Source organism: Haliotis rubra, unplaced genomic scaffold (assembly GCF_003918875.1).
Source record: "Haliotis rubra isolate DU_JTF1 unplaced genomic scaffold, ASM391887v1 Scf209, whole genome shotgun sequence".
NCBI lineage: Eukaryota > Metazoa > Mollusca > Gastropoda > Lepetellida > Haliotidae > Haliotis > Haliotis rubra.
Window position 1 is genome coordinate 13,031 of NW_025766103.1, and position 21,807 is coordinate 34,837.

At 39.6% G+C, this 21,807-nt stretch overlaps 1 protein-coding gene and 1 long non-coding RNA gene across 3 annotated transcripts; both read left to right on the forward strand.

Moving 5' to 3' along the window:
• The first annotated feature begins 525 nt into the window (after nt 1–525).
• LOC124276415 lies at nt 526–17,455 on the forward strand. Of its 2 annotated transcripts, none has more exons than XM_046712057.1 (4): nt 526–675; nt 15,377–15,494; nt 16,468–16,577; nt 17,332–17,455. In XM_046712057.1, exons 1-4 carry the CDS (start codon nt 642–644, stop codon nt 17,433–17,435), a joined length of 366 nt encoding a protein of 121 aa, XP_046568013.1. In that variant the 5' UTR covers nt 526–641; the 3' UTR covers nt 17,436–17,455. The 2 variants fall into 2 exon arrangements, with proteins under 2 accessions (XP_046568013.1, XP_046568012.1); XM_046712056.1 differs by lacking the exon at nt 526–675 and adding an exon at nt 11,544–11,628.
• On the forward strand, nt 3,640–4,699 carry LOC124276416. Its single transcript, XR_006898540.1, has 2 exons — nt 3,640–3,948; nt 4,535–4,699. It is a non-coding gene; the product is annotated as an uncharacterized LOC124276416 (long non-coding RNA).
• Nucleotides 17,456–21,807: the final 4,352 nt, after the last annotated feature.

Here is a 21,807-nt window from a genome sequence, read left to right on the forward strand (position 1 = left end):
TTCCCCAGAATTATGCCAATTAAGAAGAGGAACCCTCTTGTCTTCAGATACAATTGATTATGACATGGAGTAATATTTGTATAAAATAATCGATATATGGTTACATATATATGCTTGGTGATTCTTGTACAATACACCAGATCAGGTAGTCATCGTATCACAGTTGCGTAAATAGATGCTCATGATGTTGATCACTGGATTGTTGGGTCCAGACTCGATTATTTACAGACCTCCGCCATATAGCTGGAATATTGCTGAGTGCGGCGCAAAACAACAAATAAGCAATATAAGAAATAAAACCATTGCTTTGCAATGAGTCGTAATAAAGTTAACATACAGTTTTAACTGCAATCCTGAAATGAATACTCTAGTATTGCATTGATAAACATATTAAAGACGCATTTAGTCTGTCATTCACATGCCATCGTGTCGCACATAACATTCGTTCAAAACCACCAGCGTTACGGTACAGTAACCTGAACCTATCTAACCTTTAAATAGAACAGCGTAGACATATTCTCACACACGCCCAATACAGCTACCCGTTCCCGGGATTTCGCAATAGCTATTGATGGTCTGATACCCTGCATTTCATTTTAACTTGGCTGGAAGACAGAGGTTGTTTGCCGTACTCTGACAAAATGTGGAAACTTTATACAATTGTCATACTTTCAGGTAAGACTAGTTGTTTATCTTCTAGCATCATTTGTCAAGGGCGAAGATGATGTATGTTATGTGTGTTGTGAATATATCGTGTGTGTTGTATATGATGTAGGGTGAATATGTGGATATCTTTGTGTTGTAAATATAAATTATACGCTGAGTTTTGTGGAAATACTGTATATTCTGTGTGGTAAAAACACTGTACATGCTGTGGTCGGTGAATATACTGTATATGCTGTGGTTGGTGAAAATACTGAACATGCTGTGTGTGGTGAAAATACTATTCTCTGTATGGTGAATATGATGTATATGTTATGTGTGGTGAAAATAATATAAGCTGTGTGTGATGAAAATACTGTATATGTTGTGTGTGCTGAAAATACTTGATATGCTGTGTGTGGTGACAATACTGTATATGTTGTGCGTGGTGAAAATACTGTATATGCTGTGTGGTGAAAATGCTATATATGCTGTGTGTGATGAAAATACTGTATATGCTGTGTGGTGAAAATACTGCATATGCTGTGTGGTGAAAATACTGTATATGCTGTGTGTGATGAAAATACTGTATATGTTGTGTGTGATGAAAATACTATATATGCTGTGTGTGATGAAAATACTGTATATGTTGTGTGTGATGAAAATGCTATATATGCTGTGTGTGATGAAAATACTGTATATGTTGTGTGTGATGAAAATACTATATATGCTGTGTGGTGAAAATACTGTATATGCTGTGTGGTGAAAATACTGTATATGCTGTGTGGTGAAAATACTATATATACTGTGTGTGATGAAAATACTGTATATGCTGTGTGGTGAAAATACTGTATATGCTGTGTGGTGAAAATACTGTATATGCTGTGTGGTGAAAATACTGTATATGCTGTGTGGTGAAAATACTGTATATGCTGTGTGGTGAAAATACTGTATATGCTGTGTGGTGAAAATACTGTATATGCTGTGTGGTTAAAATACTGTATATGCTGTGTGGTGAAAATACTGTATATGCTGTGTGGTGAAAATACTGTATATGCTGTGTGGTGAAAATACTGTATATGCTGTGTGGTGAAAATACTGTATATGCTGTGTGGTGAAAATACTGTATATGCTGTGTGGTGAAAATACTTTATCCAGCCTCATGTGAGAATGTCGAATTTTGATTGGTTCACGTGACTCTGATAAATTACTATGTACACCCGTCACGATCCGCGAGCAGGGAGTACAAAAAAGTCATATTATCCCGCCACGCCTCGGTGACCACGCGAAGTGAGAAAAGCGTGCATCGCCAAGCCTTTAGTAACGTGCGCTACATTGAGGTCAGTCGATCAGCTGTTGTCAACATGGCAGCAAGGAAACGTTTTGCCACAACAACTGAGAATGAAATTGAAGCAAAACGTTGTTGGAGTTAGTAAAAACATTCGGCTAGATACTCGGGAAAAAATGCGTTATCACATCGTATCTCGGGAAATACAGTGATTTATCAGTCCCTCATAAGGTTTTATACATCCTTACTCGGTACTGATAAAAACCCCGTATTTCCCTGGACACGATGTGATAACTTATAGTATATGCTGTGTGGTGAAAATACTGTATATGCTGTGTGGTGAAAATACTGTATATGCTGTGTGTGGTTAAAATACTGCATATGCTGTGAGTGGTGAAAATACTGAATCTGCTGTGTGTTGTACGTTAACTGTGTCATGCATCTAGTTACTATGCTGTTAATGGTGCATATCCTTAGTGAGCTGAGTACTTTGTTCTCGGCGCGTATGTTTAGTCTGGTGTTGTAATGTTCGCTGTGCATAGTGTATATATTGTACGTTGTGCATTCGCTGGTCATGTAACTCCCTTGCACGTCTCTAGTTGAAGAACAGTGCTTTGCTGTTCCGTATAGTGTGTGTGATTGTTTCATACATTGGTTATTGTATATTTATTTGGCGTGTTGTATATCAATACAGGTGTTTCTAACGAACAACAGTGACTAAGCGAGCATCATATGACATGCCATAACGCTACAATTATTCACAATTAGATTCTAAAATCTGTTCCAATGACTTTTGTGATTGACACATCCTTCAGCATGTGCAGCTACAGCAATGTCCCAGAGTGAATGCAACGTCATCGACATAAAAGCCTGCACCACCAGCTTCACTGAGTCGACCCCCCAACGGAACAGCGACCGAAGACACATGCAGGTGTGACAACGTTCCAACGTGTAAAGCGACAAAACTCTTTGAGCAATTCCAACTATATATATTCTAATTGTGTGTTTATGACTCAGTATAATATATCTGGATTACGCTACTGTAAGTATATCAGGTGTTCGTGACCATCATGGCTGTCACAAACACATGCAAAGGCACGTCAATTGGTCACCTGAAAAAACACGAGAACATAACATAATTGTCGAAATAATACAATTATTGATAACGAGGAACTTTTAAATGATTTTATTTCTATTCGTCTTTTACGCTGATATAGAAATGTTATGATTGTAAATGAAACAAAACAGTAGTTTCGTGTGCTTTCCGCTACTGTATATGGTTGGAACAACTATTCCAGTGCGATCAGGATCTACATTTTAGTATATACAGCCTGCCCCTTTGGCCCCATGGATAAAGTGTATGCTGGAAAGCAGAATATCGGAGGTTCGATCCTCGCCATCATAACAAACGTTGATAGATGCTGGTTGTGGTTACCCGGCCTAGCACATGTCACTGGGGGTATAAACCACCTGACGGCTCAGAGTTATAACACTGCGTGTGAATGTAGCTATAGTACCCATGTTATATCCATAACCACTTGTGATTATCACGTCGTCATATGAGTGAAATATTCTCAAGCACGACGTAAAACCCAATTTCACCTCACCTCACTTGTGATTATCGTTCATGACGGTGGGGTAGCCTGGAGGTTAAAGCGTTCGCTCGTTACGCCCAAGACCCGGGTTCGATTCCATACATGGGTACAATCTCTGAAGCCCATTTCTGGTGTCCCCCGCCGTGATATTGCTGGCTAATTGCTAAAAGCAGCGTAAAACCACATTCACTCACTCATATGGCACGTCCTGATTCTCAAAACAGATTCCCTTAACAGATTCCCTTAACATATTCCATTAACTGATTCCTTTAACTGATTCCTTTAACTGATTCTCTGAACTGGTTCCCTGCAGAGCTGCCCACACGTTTGTGATGTGTCTCAACAGACTGACAGCGTGTATTAACAACCCTGCCTTCACGCAAGCCAGACAGATGATGGAATCAAGGGACCTGGACCATTCGTGTAAGAAATATATTCTATTCAGTATTTTCACCAATGCCTGACCACCCGATCCCGTTTGTCGCCTCTTACTTCTCTTATAACTATATTAAATCACAAAAGTGTGCATATATCGATGGGGGCGGTGGGGTAACCTAGTGGTTAAAGCGTTGGCTCGTCACGCCGAAGACCCGTGTTCGAATCCCCACATGGGTACAATATGTGAAGCCCATTTCTGGTGTCCCCCGCCGTGATGTTGCTGGAATATTGCTAAAAGCGGCGTAAAACCAAACTCAGTCAGTCAGTCAGTACATATATCGATGACACTATTTTCATATCAATAATCCTTAATAACGTTTCCTATCAACGGTATTTCCGATTATCGATCTATTATCCAGCAATAGTCTCTTAATGTTTACATGTCGACAAAACGGTCGTTGGAATTACATTTTGTAAACAGAAAAGTTTCCAGCCAACACTTGGTTACAAGGGCTTTAAATGGTAAATATTACATACCTGGTCAGGTGTAAATTGTTGTTATGCTCTAGGTCAATAGCGTTACATTGTATCATGTAATAATAATAACTACATCTTAATGACTTATTTGCAGGTCCAATAGCAGTCCCATACCCGTACGCCAACTCTGTTGGTACTCCAGCCATCATGACGGTCTACCTACTGGTCACTCTGTTGATGCTCTGTATCTTTACCTAAATAAAACATTATGTCCAGAATACAGAGAGGATATTTGAAGATAAAATATATTTTGCAATAATTGGTCTGTGTGTATTTATTAATAAGTTCGAATGATACTGGGCGCACGATTGGATAATGTTGAGCATATTCCAACATACGAGCATATTCCAATGACATACAGCCTTAACATTCTAAAGGTTTGTGTCGTGTTTGTGCCGCTGTCATCCTTCAAGGAATGTTTGTCAAATCTTCATTTTTGAGTGAGTGAGTTTAGTTCTACGCCGCTCTTAGCAATATTCCCGCAATATCCAGGGGGACACCAGAAATGGGCTTTGCGCATTGTACCCATGTGGGGAATCGAACCCGGTTCTTCGGCGTGACGAGCGAATGCTTTAACCAGTAGGGTACCCTATCGCCCCTTTTCGTGTTTGAATATGTATGTTATGAGTTCCTTTTCTATATCGTCCCCAAGTAATATGTGACATTCTGTCGGTGTAGTGGCAGTTCTCAGAGGTGAGGTGAGGTGAAATTGGGTTTTACGTCGTGCTGGAGAATATTTCGCTCATATGACGACATGCATGTGTGTGTATGTGTATGTGCGGCTGCTTGTACTAGCCCAGATTTAACTGGTTTTATAGTGCTAGCTCACTGAAATACCATGCCGCAGTGAAGCATGAATACCCCACTCAGACACAGTATACTGACTCCGAGCCGACCAGTCCTTGTTGTACCCATTAATGCCGAGCGCCAGGCAGGGACCAACAAGTACCATAGTTTAACGTCTTTTTGGGATCGAACCCGCGACCTTCCGCTCTCCAGGCGGACGCTCTAACCACTACACCACGTTCTCAGAGACTGATTGAAGGTTTAGCTGTATGACAGGAATTCAGTAATCCCGATACTGTTATTGGTAACATTGTTACACCAAGTTCGGTTGTTACCCCGAACTGGTCAGATCACATCCATCTGTGTTCATAAATACAAGTCTTCACCTACGGCAAACATGGGGTATTTGCCATTATTTACCATGGAATCTGTCGAGTCATGTTTGTTTGTTTGTTTGTTGTTAAACGACACACTCAGCAATATTCCAGCTACATGGTGGCGGGTCCAGACAATCCAGTCATCAACATCATGAGTACCGTTATACGCATTTGGGATCCGATGACATGTGTCAATCAAATCAGCGAGCCTGACCACCCGATCCCGTTAGTCGCCTCTTACGATAAGCATGGGTTGCTGAAGATCAATTCTAACCCGGATCTTCACGAGAAAGGGTCATGAAATCTGTATTGTTCTTTATTAATTTTGATAAAGTACGGGTACATTACGGGGCCATTCCCCTCTACCAGGTTGGACCGTTCTTGACACTACCGTAATTATAAATTGAGTAAGTCATAGTAGCAATTTATGACATGGTTTGAGACAATACACATACGTCACTTGTTTCACATAGCATGCATTAACGTGTATTCAGGTATGGGATACTTTTGGGGCTTGTGGAATGTTGCCTCTCATCCGCCACAGTCCAAGATAAATAGAGATTACCACATGCGTGGCTGTCAGATACCAATCGTAGTGGCGCAATAATACACAACACAACGCAGTCGTAACTACTCGTCTCTTTCCGTAGCCGGAAAGAAGACGCGTACCCCTCTCGTAGCCATTTTACTGAACTTGACTGTCTGAGCGCAAAAGCGCAGAGAGAAAGAAATAGTCTAGTCGCCGGACTATTTTCAAGGGCATGTAACTCTAGTTTACTTGGAAAACAAACATGGCATCCACGCCAATTACCTAAAAGGATATGTTTAAATTACCTAAAAAGGATATGTTTAACATGCTTAAATACTTTCCTACGCCATAATATTAAGTGAGACGATGGGCTGGACAGCATCGTTTGTGGTTGTTACGACATTGACATGGTGTTGTGTTCTCCGACGAGTCACGTTTTCACTTGCGAAATGCTGACGGGCGTCTACGGGTATGGCGTCGACGGGGAGAACGTTACCATCAGGACTGTGTTGTGCAAACAGATCGGTGGGGTGGAGGCAGCATTATGGTTTTGGGAGGGATCAGTTATCATCACAAAACCGCTCTGGTAGTTAGTCGTGGCAGAGTGAATGCCCTTTACTACCGCGACACCATTCTTCAGAACAACGTCGTTCCCTTCTTTAACCAACATTAAGATCTGCACACGTTCTAGCAGGACAATGCTCGATCGCACACTGCACAACATTCCTCTACTTCCATGGCCTGCATTGTCACCAGATTTGTCTCCCATTGAACACTTGTGGGATTACATCGGCCAACGCCTCTCACGTCGCCCACAGATCAACAACCTTCGGTAACTTGAGAATGCCTTGCAACAAGATGCGCATATATATCCTGGTTATAGAAAAAATCAGGAAACCCAGGAGGACCATGCAGTAATTAAACTTTACTTGAAGTGTCTGGGGAAAATATTATGCAAGCCGAAATGAAAATTATTTCAACTAACTATTTTGACCCAATTTTGTCTCTACATACGCGCATTCTGATTGGCTGGGGGAATATTTCTCCCGGACATGACGACGAGAGGGGTACGAGCCTTCTTTTCGGGTTACGGAAAGGGACGAGTAACCACGAATGAACACAACGTTTATGAATGAGTGACGTCACTGCTCCGTAGTCACTACTCATACCAAAGGTGAACAAAGAGGTTTCTGCCACATGTCTGCTTTATTAAGTCGATAACAATGATGCAAACTAGACAAGATTAAAGAAAATTCAATCAACACTCTAAAACGACCATATTGCAACGCAAACGTAAAATTTAGATGATTTTCCTTCTTGCAAGCATAATGGTGTCGTCATCAGAGGATTTGTTTGGATATCTTTGCACAAACGTTTACCGTCACTGTCTCTCCCATGGACATAAGCCAGAACTATTGAGTGTCTGCCATTAAGCGTACCCCGAGTTAGTCTCTTCTTCATTTCCAAACTGCTTATTACTATTCTTATTCTGAGGATCCAGTTGTCAATATTTTAACTATACATGTATTACCTTTCAAATCTGTTCAGACAGACAGTCGAGATTGTCTTTTTATCTGAGGTGGACGTTGTATGATTGGACTTTGGTCTTGATTTCGTCACCCACACAAGCACACCTTTCTATCATATTTCGCAATGAGCATTTCACAATATTTCTAAATCATGCCCGCTTGGGGGCAACTTCAGGGTTATTGTGCTTGGCTCATGGTAGGACGGTGTCTTCGGAACTAGAGCAACATTTCAGAAACGCCCTTTATGCATGCTTTGTTGAGGGCATGGGTGTGATGGGGTAATCGCATACTGGATTTGTTCACATGGTGATTTTGGTATGTTGAGGTTTTTAAGACTCAGTGAAAAGAGAGACGGCTGAGAGGGTTAGATCGCTGACTTTGTGTGCTGGCAATTAGGTGCTTCTCTCTGAAAGTGTGGGTTCGAATACCGAATGAGACTCATCTCCAAAACGTAAACAAATCTGTAAACAACTGAGAAAGTGTAATCCCAAATATAACATGTGTTACATTTGACATCTTTCTTAAAGGTATGTTGTGTTCAGGATTGTACATGCAAGAAGGAAACGTTTGTTACTTTTGAAGTTTAAATCGATATACCTGTTAGGACAATCAGACAATTTTCCTTTAAATACGACATTCACTACTAACATGTCGGTAGGGCTAGTGTTCAGTCAGCACATGTTGCACAGTTGTTTAATCTTTAGCTGATGCTCGAGGAAACGTCCAGTTGTATTCACAATGTACACCGCGCACAATGTGGTGATACTAGGGCTGGCTGAAATGATCGATAATCGAAAATATCGTCGATAGGAAAACGTACTAATGAATATCGATATAAAAATAGCGTCATCGATAATATCATTCACACACTTTTGTGATCTAATAAAGTTGTAATTTATTCACACAATACACAAAGTTCGGTTTTGATTGATGAGTTGCTTCTAAATTATGTTCAGGACGTTGTTCTGTTAGTAACCCATGGCTACATGTCACCACTCACCAGTGATGTGATATCTATGCATTTCTTTGAGACCTTTTTGGCGTTTTTGGTTAGTTATTTTCCCTATATTTATCGATAATCGATCGATATTTAACTAACGATTATCGATTCTATATCGATAGCCAGACAGGTAATACTGTACAGCTGATGAGGTTACCTATTACTGGATCCTGACGAGCCGTTGCTGTTGAGTTTGTATATGATACCCAACAGATTGTTGTCCACCAGAAACGTCACAATTGTTGTGTATCAATACATACAACATCACGTAAGACAGGGGCATCAACATATTAAATACTGCTCTTTGGAAAAAGTAGATTTGTGTGTCTGTTCGCCAATATGACATTTCGAAAGCATCCAAACATGCAGATCATCAGTCAAACGAAAGAAAAATGTGTGAATAAAAATGCACTTGTAAAATATTTAATATATTACTCAAACTGATAGTAATTTAGGGTATTTTTATAAATGACTAATGTATGTCGCATGTCAATACTGTTGACCCTGTCAAATGTTGTATACTAAGAACAGGACTAGTGGCTTATGCGGACGCTTCATGTAGTGTTGGAGCTATAGATCTTGTTCTGTCTCTCCATCGACGAAGGGAATTATGTGGAGGTATATGCCAAGGCATACGACATTGTTCATGGCTCCATCTTTATGACAAGGCGTGATGTTAATGACTCAATGCCGTTTGGTATCATATATCTACCCGATGATAATACAAGTCACGTGTTTCTGTTTTTAATCAAACAACACGATATACAGTTACTGATTATTCCCTTAAATCAGTGGGTGGTTTCAAGATTCAACCTGTGGCGACAACCAATACAATATCTAACAACTGATATATTCAGTTCTATGAGTGATAGGTTTCAAAATGTCACCATTCCGTAAGTTCATGTATGTACTGAACAGTATTAAATCTAAGTAAGTATCCATTTTAGCATTTAAACTTTACCCATCGTATTAACTATAATATTATCATCATGTATTGTGTATTACTATAATACAACCTTGTGGAATTATTTATCTACAGAAATGATGTCAGGGTGATGACACCGTGCTGTCTCGAAGGAATGAGCTCTTAGGGTTAGTGGACGAAGACATCCGATATCCATTTTCCGGTGAATATATTGCACAACCCGTACTGGCTGAGAAGAAATTGGTGTGCGATGAAGTGTATATACTGGGAGAAACAAAAAACGGAACACCACTTGATCGCTGCGTATATTTGCTTATTCACAGATTTCCATTCACAGTGTAATACAAAACATGCAGGAAAAGAATAAAGGAACACTTGCACTTTTATGTGTTTCCTTATATATTTGGGGGCGGTGGGGTAGCCTAGTGGTTAAAGCGTTGGCTCGTCACGCCGAAGACCCGGGTTCGATTCCCCACATGGGCACAATGTGTTAAGCCCATTTCTGGTGTCCCCCGCCGTGATATTGCTGGAATATTGCTAAAAGCGGCGTAAAACTAAACTCAGTCAGTCAGTCCTTATATATTTTCCCCAGAATTATGTCAATTAAGAAGAGGAACCCTCGTGTCTTCAGATGCAAAACACGAAAGGTTAACCCATAACATGGGCTGCCTGACTAGGACGAACAACGAACTGAGCAAATTTATATCACATTAAAGTTACCAAAATTATAATGCAAAATACAATTGATTATGACATGAAGTAATATTTGAATGAAATAATCGAAATATGGTTACATATATATGTTTGGTGATTCTTGTACAATACACTAGATCAGGTAGTCATCGTATCACAGTTGCGTAAATAGATGCTCATGATGTTGATCATTGGATTGTCTGGTCCAGACTCGATTATTTACAGACCGCCTCCACATAGCTGGGATACAGGAGTGTGGTGTTAAACAACAAACAAGCAATATTATAAACCCACTTTGCTTTGCAATGAGTCGTAATAAAGTTAACATGCAGTTTTAACTGCAATCCTGAAATGAATATACTAAGTATTGCATTGATAAACATTCACATGCCATTGAGTCGCACATAACATTCGTACAAAACCACCAGCGTTGAGTGAGTGAGTGAGTGAGTTAAAATTTAACGTCACATCGGCAATATTTCAGCCATATCGTGACGAGAACATTTGACATTGAAATAGAATATATATAGATATTATAAAAACCTGCCGACGACGGACAGTAAAAATACTAGATAATCACAGATATGAATATAAAACTAGCGAACAAAGCTAAAATATTCTATTAAGGAGGACAATACAATGTAAAAATGGGCTATAGATCGCCAACAACTGAAGGTAGATCACCATACTAAGGCCCATGGGGACTTACATTACCTTTGCTACCTGCATGGACCCTAGCTGGATTTACACCATCCCTTCAGCCATTGGCGTTTATACCGATAATTAGCCATACTTTAAAATGACAAAAATACCACGATTAAAACACCTGGTATACTTAAATGTACTTGAAATGTTTTGGGACTTACGTACCCTCTCAGGAGGACAATAATTTTACAATACTTCAACCCCATTTGAGGGTACAGCCACTAACAATCTAAGTTACTAATCAAATCTACCAATAATTAAAATACAGATATGTACAGAACATCTTTATCAAAATTCATTAATTAAATCATTTTTTTTTAAAAAAGCAAGAATTAAATGAACATGAACAGTACTAAAAAGATCCTTAACAGTTTTAACATTAAAATATTTATCCCTTATGATGGAGAATTCAACACAGTACCAGCGTTGAGGGTACAGTAACCTGAACCTTACTAGCCTTATTTAAATAGAGCAGAGTACACATATTCTCACACACGCCCAATACAGCTACCCGTTCCCAGGATTTCGCAATAGCTGTTGATGGTTTGATATCCTGAATTTCATTTTAACTTGGCTGGAAGACAGAGGTTGTTTGCCGTACCCTGACAAAATGTGGAAACTTTATACAATTGTCATACTTTCAGGTCAGACCAGTTGTTTATCTTCTAGCATCAACTGTCAAGGGCGAAGATGATGTATTTTATGTGTGTTGTGAATATATCGTGTGTGTTGTATATGACGTAAGGTGAATATGTGGATATCGCGGTGTTGTAAATATAAATTATACAATGAGTGTTGTGGAAATACTGTATATTCTGTGTGGTAAAAACACTGTACATGCTGTGGTCGGTGAATATACTGCATATGCTGTGGTTGGTGAAAATACTGTGTATGCTGTGTGTGCTGAAAATACTGTACATGCTGTGTGGTGAAAATACTGTATATGCTGTGTGTGGTGAAAATATTGTACATGCTGTGTGGTGAAAATACTGTGTATGCTGTGTGTGCTGAAAATACTGTATATGCTGTGTGGTGAAAATACTGTGTATGCTGTGTGTGCTGAAAATACTGTATATGCTGTGTGGTGAAAATACTGTACATGCTGTGTGGTGAAAATACTGTATATGCTGTGTGGTGAAAATACTGTATATGCTGTGTGGTGAAAATACTGTATATGCTGTGTGGTGAAAATGCTGGATATGCTGTGTGTGGCTGAAAATACGGTATATGAAAAATAATGTGTGGTGAAAATACTATTGCATGCTGTGTGGTGAAAATACTGTGGATATGCTATGTGTGTGGTGAAAATACTATTCTCTGTATGGTGAAAATACTGTATATGCTGTGTGGTGTGTGGTGAAAATGTGATATGAAAACACTGTGTGTGGTGAAAATACTGTATATGATGTGTGTGCTGAAAATACTGTATAATGCTGTGTGTGGTGAAAATACTGTATATGCTGTGTGTGGTGAAAATACTGTATATGCTGTGTGGTGAAAATACTGTATATGCTGTGTGGTGAAAATACTGTGTCTGCTGTGTGTGGTGAAAATACTGTAAATGCTGTGTGTGCTGAAATACTGTGTATGCTGTGGTGAAAATACTGTGTATGCTGTGTGTGGTGAAAATACTGTATATGTGTGTGGTGAAAATACTGTGTGGTGAAAATACTGTGTATATGGTGAAAATACTGTACATGCTGTGTGGTGAAAATACTGTACATGCTTTGTGTGGTGAAAATACTGTACATGCTGTGTGGTGAAAATACTGTAAATGCTGTGTGTGGTGAAAATACTGTATATGCTGTGTGGTGAAAATACTGTGTATGCTAGGTGTGGTGAAAATACTGTATATGCTGTGTGTGGTGAAAATACTGTATATGCAGGGTGATGAAAATACTGTACATGCTGTGTGCTGAAAATACTGTACATGCTGTGTGTGCTGAAAATACTGTATATGCTGAGTGGTGAAAATACTGTATATGCTGTGTGGTGAAAATAGTGTACATGCTGTGTGGGGAAAATACTGTACATGCTGTGTGCTGGAAATACTGTGTATGCTGTGTGTGCTGAAAATACTGTATATGCTGTGTGGTGAAAATACTGTACATGCTGTGTGGTGAAAATACTGTGTATGCTGTGTGTGCTGAAAATACTGTATATGCTGTGTGATGAAAATACTGTATATGCTGTGTGGTGAAAATACTGTGTATGCTGTGTGGTGTGTATATGAAATGCTGTGGTGAAATACTGTGTATGTTGTGTGCTGAAAATACTGTACATGCTGTGTGTTGTGGTGAAAATGCTGTGTGTGCTGAAAATACTGTGTGTGCTATGTGGTGAAAATACTGTACATGCTGGATTGGTGGTGAAAATACTGTATATGCTGTGTGTGGTGAAAATACTGTAAATGCTGTGTGGTGAAAATACTGTATATGCTGTGTGGTGAAAATACTGTGTATGCTGGGTGTGGTGAAAATACTGTATATGCTGTGTTGGTGAAAATACTGTATATGCTGTGTGGTGAAAATACTGTATATGCTGTGTGTGCTGAAAAATACTGTACATGCATGCTGTGTGTGCTGAAAATACTGCATATGCTATGTGTGCTGAAAATACTGTGTATGCTGTGTGGTGAAAATACTGTATATGCTGTGTGTGGTGAAAATACTGTATATGCTGTGTGTGGTTGAAAATACTGTATATGCTGTGTGCTGAAAATACTGTGTATGCTGTGTGGTGAAAATACTGTATATGCTGTGTGTGGTGAAAATACTGTGTATGCTGTGTGTGGTGAAAATACTGTATATGCTGTGTGTGGTGAAAATACTGTGTATGCTGTGTGTGCTGAAAATACTGTATATGCTGTGTGGTGAAAATACTGTATATGCGCTGTGTGGTGAATGCATGCTGTGTGTGGTGAAAATACTGTGTATGCTGTGTGGTGAAAATACTGTATATGCTGTGTGGTGAAAATACTGTATATGCTGGGTGTGTTGAAAATACTGTATATGCTGTGTGGTGAAAATACTGTATATGCTGTGTGCTGAAAATACTGTGTATGCTGTGTGGTGAAAATACTGTGTATGCTGTGTGGTGAAAATACTGTATATGCTGTGTGTGGTGAAAATACTGTACATGCTGTGTGTGCTGAAAATACTGTATATGCTGTGTGGTGAAAATACTGTATATGCTGTGTGTGGTGAAAATACTGTGTATGCTGTGTGGTGAAAATACTGTGTATGCTGGGTGTGGTGAAAATACTGTGTATGCTGTGTGTGGTGAAAATACTGTATATGCTGTGTGGTGAAAATACTGTATATGCTGTGTGGTGAAAATACTGTGTATGCTGTGTGGTGAAAATACTGTGTATGCTGTGTGGTGAAAATACTGTGTATGCTGGGTGTGGTGAAAATACTGTATATGCTGTGTGTGGTGAAAATACTGTGTATGCTGTGTGGTGAAAATACTGTGTATGCTGTGTGTGGTGAAAATACTGTACTGTATGTGTGTGGTGAAAATACTGTATATGCTGTGTGGTGAAAATACTGATATGCTGTGTGTGAAAATACTGTGTATGCTGTGTGGTGAAAATACTGTACATGCTGTTATGTGTGGTGAAAATACTGTATATGCTGTGTGGTGAAAATACTGTGTATGCTGTGTGGTGAAAATACTGTGTATGCTGGTGTGGTGAAAATACTGTATATGCTGTGTGTGCTGAAAATACTGTACATGCTGTGTGGTGAAAATACTGTGTATGCTGTGTGTGCTGAAAATACTGTACATGCTGTGTGGTGAAAATACTGGATATGCTGTACTTGGTGAAAATACTATTCTCTGTATGGTGAATATGATGTATATGTTATGTGTGGTGAAAATAAAATATGCTGGGTGTGGTGAAAATACTGCATAAGCTGGGTGTGATGAAAATACAGTACATGCTGTGTGGTGAAAATACTTCATATGCTGTGTGGTGGTGAAAATACTGAATCTGCTGTGTGTTGTACGTTAACTGTGTCATGCATCTAGTTACTATGCTGTTAATGGTGCTTATACTGAGTACTTTGTTCATGGCGAGTATGTTTAGTCTGGTGTTGTAATGTTCGCTGTGCATAGTGTATATTTTGTATGTTGTGCATTCGCTGTTCATGTAACTCCCTTGCACGTCTCTAGTTGAAGAACAGTGCTTTGCTGTTCCGTATATTGTGTGTGATTGTTTCATACATTGGTTATTGTGTATTTATTAGGCGTGTTGTATATCAATACCGGTGTTTCTAACGAACAACAGTGACTAAGCGAGCATCATATGACATGCCATAACGCTACAATTATTCACAATTAGATTCTAAAATCTGTTCTAATGACTTTTGTGATTGACACATCCTTCAGCATGTGCAGCTACAGCAATGTCCCAGAGTGAATGCAGCGTCGTCGACATAAACGATTGCACCACCAGCCTCACTGACTCGATCGGCAACGGAACAGAGACCACTGACACCATATGCAGGTGTGATAACGTTCCAACGTGTAAAGCGACAAAACACTTTAAGCAATTCCAACTATATATATTCTAAGTGTGTGTTTATGACTCAGCATCATATCTGGATTTCGCTACTGGAAGTATATCAGGTGTTCGTGACCATCATGGCTGTCACAAACACACGCAAAGGCACGTCAATTGGTCACCTGAAAAACACGAGAACGTAACTTTAACATAATTGTCGAAATAATACAATTATTGATAACGAGGAACTTTTAAATGATTTTATTTCTATTCGTCTTTTACGCTGATATAGAAATGTTATGATTGTAAATGAAACAAAACAGTAGTTTCGTGTGCTTTCCGCTACTGTATATGGTTGGAACAACTATTCCAGTGCGATCAGGATCTACATTTTAGTATATACAGCCTGCCCCTTTGGCCTCATGGATAAAGTGTTTTCCGGAAAGCAGAATGTCGGAGGTTCGATCCTCGCCTGAAGCCAAATTTCTGGTGTCCCCCCATCATGATGTTGCTGGAATATTGCTAAAAGCGGCGTAAAACCAAACTCAGTCAGTCAGTCAGTCGATCCTCGCCATTACAACAAACGTTGATGGATGCTGGTTGTTGTTACCCGGACTGGCACATGCCACTGGGGTATAAACCACCTGATGGCTCAGAGTTATAACACTGCGTGTGAATGTAGGACCCATGTTATATCCATAACCACTTGTGATTATCGTTCATGACGGTGGGGTAGCCTGGAGGTTAAAGTGTTGGCTCGTCACGCCCAAGACCCGGGTTCGATTCCATACATGGGTACAATCTCTGAAGCCCATTTCTGGTGTCCCCCGCCGTGATATTGCTGGATAGTTGCTAAAAGCAGCGTAAAACCACATTCACTCACTCATATTGCACGTCCTGATTCTCAAAACAGATTCCCTTAACAGATTCCCTTAACTGATTCCTTTAACTGATTCTCTGAACTGGTTCCCTGCAGAGCTGCCCACACGTTTGTGATGTGTCTCAACAGACTGACAGCGTGTATTAACAACCCTGCCTTCACGCAAGCCAGACAGATGATGGAATCAAGGGACCTGGACCATACGTGTAAGAAATATATTCTATTCAGTATTTTCACCAATGTTCGCCATGGAACGATACCTAATGGCTGGAAGACCTTGAGCTAAACGTGACCTTAATACAGTGGGACAGTATATTTCCTTTTCTGCACAGGATACATTACAACTAAACGTTAGAACATGCATGTTAATGCAATCACGTGTTAAATATGGCAATTATGCTACGTACCCTTGTGATTTGTCTTGCATGGTTGCTTGGGTGCGTTGTTCTTTAACGCCGCACTCAGCAATATTGCAGCTATATGGCGGCGGTCTGTAAATAATCAAGCCTGGACCAGAAAAGCCAGTGATCAACATCATGAGCATCGATCTACAAAACTGTAATACGATGACATGTGTCAAACAAGCCATCGTGCCTGACCACCCGATCCCCTTTGTCGCCTCTAACGTCTCTTATAACTATATTAAATCACAAAAGTGTACATATATCGATGACACTATTTTCATAGCAAAAAATCCTTAATAACGTTTCCTATCAACGGTATTTCCGATTATCGATCTTTTATCCAGCAATAGTCTCTTAATGTTTACATGTCGACAAAACGGTCGTTGGAATTACATTTTGTAAACAGAAAAGTTTCCAGCCAACACTTGGTTACAAGGGTTTTACATGATAAATATTACACACCTGGTCAGGTGTACATTGTTGCTATGCTCTGGGTCAATAGCGTTACATTGTATCATGTAATAACAATAATTACATCTTAATGACTTATTTACAGGTCCAGAAGCAATCCAATACCCGTACGTGAACTCTGTTGGTACTCCAGCCATCATGACGGTCTACCTACTGGTCACTCTGTTGATGCTCGGTATCTTTACCTAATTAAAACATTATGTCCAGGATACAGAGGGGGATATTTGAAGATAAAATATATTTTGCAATAATTGGTCTGTGTGTATTTATTCATAAGTTCGAATGATACTGGGCGCACGATTGGATAATGTTGAACATACGAGCATATTCCAATCACAAACTTCCTTAACATTCTAAAGGTTTGTGTCGTGTTTGTGCCTCTGTCATCCTTCAAAGAATGTTTGTCAAATCTTCATTTTTGAGTGAGTGAGTTTAGTTTTACGCCGATCTTAGCAATATTCCCGCAATATCCAGGGGAACACCAGAAATTGGCTCTGCGCATTGTACCCATGTGGGGAATCGAACCCGGTTTTAGGCGTGACGAACGAATGCTTTAACCAGTAGGGTACCCTATCGCCCCCCTTCGTGTTTGAATATGTATGTTATGAGTTCCTTTTCTATATCGTCCCCAAGTAATATGTGACATTCTGTCGGTGTAGTGGCAGTTCTCAGAGGTGAGGTGAAATTGGGTTTAATGTCGTGCTTGAGAATATTTCGCTCATATGACGACGTGCATGCGTGTGTATGTGTATGTGCGGCATCTTGTACTACCCAGATTTAAGCTGGTTTTATAGTGCTAGCTCACTGAGATACCATGCCGCAATGAAGCATGAATACCCAACTCAGACACATTATACTGACTCCGAGCCGAATAGTCCTTGTTGTACCAAGTAATATGTGACATGCTGTCGGTGTAGTGGCAGTTCTAAGAGACTGATTGAACGTTTAGCTGTCTGACAGGAATTCAGTAATCCCGATACTGTTATTGACAACAGTATTGTTACCGGCACCAAGTTCGGTTGTTACCCCGCACTGGTCAGATCACATCCATCAGTCTTCACCTACGGCAAGCATGGAGTATTTGCCATTATTTACCATGGAATCTGTCGAATCATGTTTGTTTGTTTGTTTGTTGTTAAACGACACACTCAGCAATATTCCAGCTACATGGTGGGGGGTCCACACAATCCAGTGATCAACATCATAAGTACCGTGTCTGGGGAAACTATTATGCAAGCCGAAATGAAAATTTCGTCTCTACATACGCGCATTCGGATTGGCTGGGGGAATATTTCTCACGGGCATGGTTACGGGAAAGGACGAGTAACTACGAATGAACACAACGGTTACGAATGAGTGACTTCTCTGCTCCGTAGTCATTACTCTTACCGAAGGTGAAAGAGGTTTCTGCCATATGTCTGCTTTATTAAGTCGATAACAATGATGCAAACTAGACAAGATTAAAGAAAATTCAATCAACACTCTAAAACGCATAATGGTGTCGTCATCAGAGGATTTGTTTGTATAACTTTGCACAAACGTTTACCGTCACTGTCTCTTCCATGGACATAAGCCAGAACTATTGAGTGTCTGCCATTAAGCGTACCCCGAGTTAGTCTCTTCTTCATTTCCAAACTGCTTATTACGATTCTTATTCTGAGGATCCAGTTGTCAATATTTCATCTATACATGTATTACCTTTCAAAGTTGTTCAGACAGACAGTCGAGATTGTCTTTTTATCTGAGGTGGACGTTGTATGATTGGACTTTGGTCTTGATTTCGTCACCCACACAAGCACACCTTTCTATCATATTTCGCAATGAGCATTTCACAATATTTCTAAATCATGCTTGGGGGCAACTTCAGGGTTATTGTGCTTGGCTCATGGTAGGACGGTGTCTTCGGAACTAGAGCAACATTTCAGAAACGCCCTTTATGCAAGCTTTGTTGAGGGCATGGGTGTGATGGGTAATCGCATACGTAGGCAATACTGGATTTGTTCACATGGGGATTTGGTATGTTGAGGTTTTTAAGACTCAGTGAAATGGCGCCGGCTGAGTGGGTTAGATCGCTGACTTCGTGTGCTGGCAATTAGGTGCTTTTCTCGAATCCCGAATGAAACTCATCTCCAAAACGTAAACGAATCTGTAAACAACTGAGAAAGTGTAATCCCAAATATAACATGTGTTACATTTGACATCTTTCTGAAAGGTATTTTGTGTTCAGGATTGTACACGCAAGAAGGAAACGTTTGTTACTTTTGAAAACGTGACCACTGCAAAGTTTAAATCGATATACCTGTTAGGAAAATCAGACAATTTTCCTTTTAATACGACATTCACTACTAACATGACTGTAGGGCTAGTGTTCAGTCTGCACATGTTGCACAGTTGTTTAATCTTTAGCTGATGCTCTAGGAAGCATCCAGTTATATTCACAATGTACACCGCGCACAATGTGATGATTATAGGGCTGGCTAAAATGATCGATAATCGAAAATATCGTCGATAGGAAAACTTACTAATGAACATTGATATGAAAATAGCGTCATCGATAATATCATTCACACACTTTTGTGATCTAAAAAGGTTGTAATTTACTCACACAATACACAAAGTTCGGTTTTGATTGATGAGTTGCTTCTAAATTATGTTCAGGAGGTCGTTCTGTCTGTAACCCATGGCTACATGTCACCACTCACCAGTGATGTGATATCTATGCATTTCTTTGAGACCTTTTTGGCGTTTTTGGTTAGTTATTTTCCCTATATTTATCGATAATCGATCGATATTTAACTAACGATTATCGATTCTATATCGATAGCCAGACAGGTAATACTGTACAGCTGATGAGGTTACCTATTACTGGATCCTGACGAGCCGTTGCTGTTGAGTTTGTATATGATACCCAACAGATTGTTGTCCACCAGAAACGTCACAATTGTTGTGTATCAATACATACAACATCACGTAAGACAGGGGCATCAACATATTAAATACTGCTCTTTGGAAAAAGTAGATTTGTGTGTCTGTTCGCCAATATGACATTTCATCCAAGCATACAGATCATCAGTCAAACGAAAGAAAAATGTGTGAATAAAAATGCACTTGTAAAATATTAAATATATTACTCAAACTGATAGTAATTTAGGGTATCTTTATAAATGACTAATGTATGTCGCATGTCAATACTGTTGACCCTGTCAAATGTTGAAGAACAGGACTTGTGTGTTATGCGGAGGCTTCATGTAGTGTTGGAGCTATAGATCTTGTTCTGTCTCTCCATCGACGATGGGAATAATGTGGAGGTATATGCCAAGGCATACGAAATTGTTCATGGTTCCATCTTTATAACAGGCGTGATGTTAATGAGTCAATGCCTTTTGGTATCATATATCTACCCGATGATAATACAAGTAACGTGTTTCTTTTTAAATCAGTTGTTTGTCAGCAAATTGGAAGTTGTCATACTGTATCACTGGATTGTCTGGTTTTGACTTGATTGATACCCGTCACAAACAAACAAACACAGCGGTTCAACTATTTCATATAGTATACACATGCGCATCTTTATTTTCCAACACGAATTTCGCAAATAATTGCAACTCAAAGCTTTCGCTAATTACTCCGTCATGAATTTCGGAGAATGGCCATGTTTCTGGGATTGAAAAATGCGGCAACAACCAATACAATACCAAGCTACTGCTATTCCCTTAAATCAAAGATGTCAACATGTTGCAACAAATCAAACAACACAATATACAGTTACTGATTATTCCCTTATATCAGTGGGTGGCTTCAAGATTCAACCTGTGGCGACAACCAATACAATATCTAACAACTGATATATTCAGTTCTATGAGTGATAGGTTTCAGAATGTCACCATTCCGTAAGTTCATGTATGTACTGAACGGTATTAAATCTAAGTAAGTATATATTTTTAGCATTTAAACTTTACCCATCGTTACATCAATAATATTATTATCATGTATTGTGTATTACTATAATACAACCTTGTGGAATTATTTATCAATTATGTACTGATGTATAACCAACTGTGTATATATGCTGTTAATGTACGTCCTATTGGCCTGTGACCTTTGACTTGAATAAATAAACGAAACATAGTATGCACTGACTAACTCATTCCGATGCTAAACGGCTACCCGTGAAGGTCCAGGTTAGAATTGGTCTTCAGCAACCCATGCTTCGACTAACGGGATCGGGTGGTCAGGCTCGCTGACCTGGATGACACATGTCGTCGTATCACAACTCGAAGATCGATGCTCATGACGTTGATCACTGGACGTGCTGAGTGTGACGTTAAACAACAAGCAAGTATGATAAAACGTTTCATCCCACAACAGATAAGTGTCTCCCTTTCTTCCTACCAATTAGCTTAGTTTTCAAGTAGCTGTATCACTCTGCCAAGATTGCAAGTATTCTTGGGAGAATGCACGGACCGTCGGTAAATATATATCCTTGTGCATTGCCTTACGTAGGTATAAATAGTACATTTAGTCCCATTGTAAATGCTTATGAATTCCACAAACAACTTTC

Excerpts from the sequence above, each read along its gene's own strand:
- LOC124276415 (XM_046712057.1), top strand. The coding sequence starts at position 642 with ATGTGGAAACTTTATACAATTGTCATACTTTCAG. Across the intron at positions 676-15,376 it reads TACAATTGTCATACTTTCAG|CATGTGCAGCTACAGCAATG; the intron begins GTAAGACTAGTT and ends CACATCCTTCAG. Across the intron at positions 15,495-16,467 it reads ACCACTGACACCATATGCAG|AGCTGCCCACACGTTTGTGA; the intron begins GTGTGATAACGT and ends GGTTCCCTGCAG.